Here is a 6,199-nt window from a genome sequence, read left to right as displayed (position 1 = left end):
TTTATTTATTTTTTCCGGAATTTTCAGAAAAGTCCACTTTCATCTCTGTTACACTGTATATTCAGAATACCATTAATAATTTTAATAATCTGTGTGCCTTCTACGAACTGTTCTCACATAATGTCGGTAAAAGCATAGAATGATCCAAATTTGAAAGTCTGGAGGGGACTACGTTTGCAACCCAAACGTTTTATTCAAAGATTCATAAAGGTGTTGCCCAACTCATGTCCATTCAGTGTATTTGTAGTCACGATTGTTGTCACGATTAGAGCACGTGAGATTTCAGATCGGAATCTGCATTTACGTTATTTGTGAACGATGAAAAATGTGCATGCCCAGAATGTATGCTTTTCCGCATGCTTGTTTGAATTTCCTTTTCAGAGTCCTAAGACCACATTTTTGCTCTTCTCCTTAAGAACTATCTACGTTTAGCCCTGCAAGATGTGGATACAGGCTGCACAGCCAAAACCTTACTCGTCCATTCATACACCACGACAGAAGAGGTCTGCTCACTTTGTGCTTCTAAATTCAAGCTTTCAGAGCCTGAGCGCTATGCTCTCTTTCTGGTCACCGAGGACACCTGCCAGCAACTGGCGCCCGACACGCACCCTCAGCAAATCAAAGCTGAGCTTCACAGCCGACCCCGTGCAAAGACCTTCCATTTTGTCTACAGAAGGGTGCCTCATCTAAACCTTTGTATACCGGCCTCCATTATTGATATTTGAGTTGAACAATGAGGGAATATTTCCCCAAATGGCCGTTACTTATATGCAACCAGTCACTGATATTCAACTAGTGTTCTCGTACTTAAACAAGATTGACTGATGATGCGTTTTAATGGTTCTGTCATGTGGGACGTTGGACTTCGGGGAAAGTGGTATGAGTCATAATGGGCCCTTAAACATCTATTACGGCAACATTTTGTTCATGGCCTCATGTTAGCAAAGATACTGTACGTGAAAGAGGAAATTCTGAGGTTTGAGATGCAGAAGAAAGTTGGTTGTTTTTTGTTTGATTCTAAACATTTGGATATGCAGACTGTCTGAAAAAGCAGCGATGACATATGATAAAAGCCTTTTATGTATTTAACTTATCCATTAACTGCTGTAATTCCATTCTGCCTTCAAAAGGAAATCGAAATAGTGTCTGCTACTGCAAGCATTCGGATCACCAAGTGATGAGCTGTCTTCAATGAACATGAACTATGTAAAACCACGTCAGCTATTGTTACTATTAATGTTTCACTCCTGTTTCTTAGCAATTGCTGGTCAATTGTGACTTGTATGCAATATCACACATTTTATATTCAAATGATCCTTTTCATATAATTATCTCTATGGTAGCAAAGATTGGTGTTCTGCCGTGGACTTGATACGTGACTCTTTCTTTTATTTATTTTTTTAATTTTTTCTTACTCAAAAGCATTTGTGTACTGCCATAAAGTTTGCTCCAAACAAAATAATATGACAAGATGTCACAATACATTTCAACATGACCAAACATTTATGCAGCATTGTAGTCAGCACAGTGGTCACAGGGGTAAAATAAAATCTCATGGAATGCTAGAAAGGCCAATGCAAAGAAGTACCGTATTTTCCGCACTATAAAGCACACCTAAAAGCATTCAATTTTCTCAAAAGCCGACAGTGCGCCTTATAATCTGATATGCCATATATATGGATCCATATTCCGAATTTTTAAATCAAGCTGTATTGTCTTCCCTTTAGCGTAGCTCTATCTTGTGGATGCATAACGCAACCGCAGCCACTACTGTAGCTTCTGTGCGCCTTATAATGCGGTGCACCCTATATATGAAACCACCAGTTTTAAAATCGGCCCTTAATTGAAGGTGTGCCTTACACTCCGAAGCGCCTTCTAGTGCGGAAAATACAGCATTTTGCAGTAGTAAGCATCGCAATGAGGCGCCAATTGTTCTCAAAGTGGATTGTAAAAATATCACGTCATGAGTAAATGTAAATATTACAAATATATGAAATTTGGTATTTTGAGGTTTACTCCACCTCTTACCTAAAGTCACCTGTGATACAACATGAGTGGCAGAAGAAATTAGATGCATAAGTTAAGGGGCATTGTGAAAATGAAAGTTGGTCTTTGGGTTTGTCCAAGTTTTGGTGATGTAAACTCGCACTGATCCTTTTACACGAGTTAAAATTATGTCATAATATCGACGCATGGCCGTCAGCGTGAATGCAGTAAGTACACCGTTTGGCAGCGGTGAGAGTATATGGTCAATGTGTGCCCACCCGTACACTCAGCACATCAGTTTTAGTCAGCCATAATGTGTTTTACCCTCACGGTGCACTGGACTTAACTATAGCCTCTCCATGTGCCAGAGGAATGGCGCTTGCGTATGTGACAAGTGGATGGGTGGAGCTGCACAGCCAAAGTGCACAGCTGTCTCTTTTCTACCATAAACACACGGGATATTATGCCCCTTTGTCACGAACCAGTCATTTTTTTCCCCCTCATTTTAGTTAATGGCTCCTTTGTTGAGTGTTTTCCCCTTGCCTGCCAGTCAGTGTCAAGGTGGCTGTTTTTCAAATAAAGCTTTGCTTTCTTCAGATGTGTCCAACCTGCTTCTGACACTATTTTGTCATATTCACGCTCCAACCAAGCTTCAAGTAATCATGGTTGAATATTTAATGAAGTTTAAAAAAGAACCTCATTTGAACTATTTCGTTATAACATAAGTGCACATCTTCGGTCCACTGTCTCCTGGTCATCCAGTCACTAGATCATAAAACAGCAAGTTCTCACTACAGCGGATAATCCTTGCCTCACTCATGTTTTGTGTAAAACCTGAACACATGTGTATGTGTCTCTTGATGATGTCCTGTGTGTTCCTATTTCCATATCTGGTCACATAGCTTCAGCTTTTGATAAATGACCACTTGATTGAGTCAGGACTACGGTACTAGTATCTCTGAAATTCCTGTCCACAGAAAATCAACTTTCAAGCCGTGCAATAAGTTCTCCGCACAATCAACACTTTTTCTCGAAATTCCTGGGTGTGACTAATTACACACACAACTCTATCAATATGTTCAATATAAGTAGCAAGTATGTTGGCATTTGACATTGTAACTTGATGGAATATTAGTAGTACTTGGATATTCTTTGCTTCCCTGCAAAAGATTTGGCCGGTGTTATCTGGCATCTGCGATCATTCTTGTCTGAGACTGTGTTATTCTTGCAGCTCGTTTTTTTTTTGTTTTTTTTTCCGTGAGTTTGCATGTGTTTAACGTTTTTTGTTTTTTTTTCCGTGAGTTTGCATGTGTTTGAATAACTTTGTGGTCTTGACCCAGTATCGAATACGCTTTTAAAAACATATCACACGCGGCTCAACTTTCTTCCATTGCTGTGATAAGTCCGTAACACGCTCCACTTTCTTTTCTCAATCTTTGTTTCTCATACTACCCTATATTTTCTGCACTTTAAGGCGCACCTAAAAGCATTCAATTTCATCAAAAGCCGACAGGGCGCCCTATAATCCAATGCACGTAATATGAAGAGGCTGTAACTCTGTTTTGTCCCCCATTGAGTTGTTTCCCTGTGAGTGTTCCTATGCCATCTAGTGGTGATTATTAGCAGGAACCAATTGTAACCTAAAAAGATTCAGCCCTACACAAATTGACATGTGCGTTCGCCAACACACAATCAAACAGACAACTACTTTGTGAGATCTGCACAGCCATTATGAAATGAAGACAGTACCACTTGCATAGTTTATGACTGACTAAACGTAGAGGGGGACAAGCAAGACTTGGAAGGATGTTCAGCCCCTTGTGGATGTGAGCCCACGAAGTTTGTTGAATCAGTTGTCTTCATCACGTTTGTCTTTCATTTATTATTATCTGTGTTTGTGACCAGTTTTCATTGTTGAGCTGCAGAGGTTGTGAAGGCTCTACATATGAATAAATCTGTACTGTATTGTAGTTACTTGAGCATAGCACCATCTAGTGGATGCATAGCGCAACCGCAGCCACTATTGTAGTTTCTATTCTATGTGCCTTATATTGCAGTGCGCCCTATATATAAAAACAGTTTTAAAATAGGCCATTCATTGAAGGTGCGCCTTGTAGTGCAGATGATATGGTACTTCTCCTGTGTCAAATGTTGCTGTTACCGCTGGTGTTACCGCTGTCATTGGCACGGGTGTCTGTATAAAGAGAATGTGCAAAGAACACAAGAGCAACCAAAATATATAAATGTAAACGTCATTGGCACGGGTGTCTGTATAAAGAGAATGTGCAAAGAACACAAGAGCAACCAAAATATATAAATGTAAACGTCATTGGCACGGGTGTCTGTATAAAGAGAATGTGCAAAGAACACAAGAGCAACCAAAATATATAAATGTAAACGATCGATCAATACTGGCTATTTGGTATTGATACAACACAGATACTCCCTTTAGAATCAATTCTATTGATACTCGGAGCAATCTGTACAGCCTGCCTCTCCGGACTGTGCCCGACATCACCATCAGAGCTCTGATATCCCTTGTCTGGGCGAGGGAAAAGAAGATCCAAATATTTTATTGTCCATAGGTGGCTCAATGCCATGCTTTGTGTGGTCTTTGAGCAAGGACCTATTTGCCCTGAACCTACCAGGGGCCTAAATCCCTCGACAACTTAACTCCTAGGATCCTTGGAACACAAAAACGACTCAACCACGGTAAGGCAATAGCTCAAGGAAGAGCCATGATAGGATTTAATTTGTTTCCAAGAAGCACTGGTGAATGCTACTGTTAAATTCATGCACCTGAAATCCATTTGGTGTTGTGGGTTTCATCATTTCGTAATGAAGCCTCAAGTCTGATTTGGCACACATGAACAACACAATCAAGTAAACTATTGCAAAACGCCAAAACAAACCAAGATAGATGGTCTTTATTTTAGAGAGGAAAGGTTTTCCAGTACAAACCCAATTCCAAGACATTTTGCTAAACATAAATAAAAACCGAATAAAATGGTTTGCAAATCATGTTCAACCAATATTCAAATGAATACCACTACAAAGATGTATTTAATGTTCAGGCTGATAAACGTTATTGTTTTTAGTAAACAATCATTAACTGAGAATTTTATGTTTGCAACATGTTCCAAAACAGCTGGAAGAGGGTCACTGTGGTACATCACCTTTTCTTTTAACATCATTCAATCGACATTTAGGACCTAAGAACTTTTAATTGTTGAAGCTTTTGGAAGTGGAATTCTTTCCCATTTTTGCTATTTGTACAGCTTCAGCTGTTTAACAGTCCAGGGTCACCGCTGTCATATTTATGTTTCATAATGCGCCACACGTGTTCAATGGGAGACAGGTCGGGACTGCAAGCAGGCCATTCTAGTACCCACACTCTTTTATTATGAAGCCACGCTGTTGGAACACATGCAGAATGTGTTTGGCATTGTCTTGATGAAATAAGCGGCTGTGTCCATGAAAAAGACTTGGATGGATGTTTCTCCAAAATGTGTATGTACCTTTCAGCATGAATGGTGCCTTCACAGAGGCATGTGGTATAAGTTACCCATGGCATTGGCACTAACACAGCCCCATACCATTACAGATGTTGGCTTTTGCACTCTGCGCCCCTAACAGTCCGGTTGGTTTTTTTCCTCTTTGGCCTGGCGGACACGATGTCCACAGTTTTGAAATACGGACACGTCAAACCACAGAACACTTTGCAGCAGTCCATCTTAGAAGAGCTTGAGCCGAACTGTATTTACTGACAACGGTTTTCTGAAATTATTCCTGAGCCCATGTGGTGATATCCTATCAGGTTGATGTCGTTTTATTGATGCAGTGCCGCCTGTGGGATCAAAGGTCATGGGCATTCAGTGTAGGTTGTCGGCCTTGCCGCTGACACGGAGTGATTGATTTCTCTACATTCTCTGAATCTTTTGATATTATTTTTTGATGTTATTTTAATGAATGATGATGAAATCCCTCATATCCTTGATATTGTACATTGAGGAATATTGTCCTTAAACTCTTCGACTATTTTTTCACACAGTTGTTGATGGCTCATTTTTGTTTGTGATTGACTGAGCGATTCAGGGGAGCTCCACCAAATATGGCACCCACCTGTTCCCAGTGAGCCCGCTCACCTGTGGGATGTTCCAAACAGGTCTTTGATGAGCATTCCTCAACTTTCTCCATCTTTTTTGGCACCCGT

General features: G+C 40.3%; 1 protein-coding gene across 3 annotated transcripts in view; it reads left to right on the top strand.

Annotated features, from left to right (window-relative positions):
• LOC109521738 (ras and Rab interactor 2) overlaps positions 1–1,496 on the top strand; it is a 42,580-nt gene extending 41,084 nt beyond the window's left edge. For 2 of the 3 annotated variants that reach the window (XM_019879778.1, XM_019879777.1), the window contains one exon: positions 417–1,496. In XM_019879778.1, the coding sequence (XP_019735337.1) occupies positions 417–725 (309 nt within the window). In that variant the 3' untranslated portion in view covers positions 726–1,496. The remainder of the gene's footprint in view (positions 1–416) is intronic. The other variant, XM_019879779.1, reaches the window with a different exon arrangement.
• The last annotated feature ends 4,703 nt before the right edge of the window (positions 1,497–6,199 follow it).

This window comes from Hippocampus comes, unplaced genomic scaffold, assembly GCF_001891065.2.
Source record: "Hippocampus comes isolate QL1 unplaced genomic scaffold, H_comes_QL1_v1.1 scaffold158, whole genome shotgun sequence".
NCBI lineage: Eukaryota > Metazoa > Chordata > Actinopteri > Syngnathiformes > Syngnathidae > Hippocampus > Hippocampus comes.
This window is presented reverse-complemented; position numbering and strand designations above follow the sequence as displayed.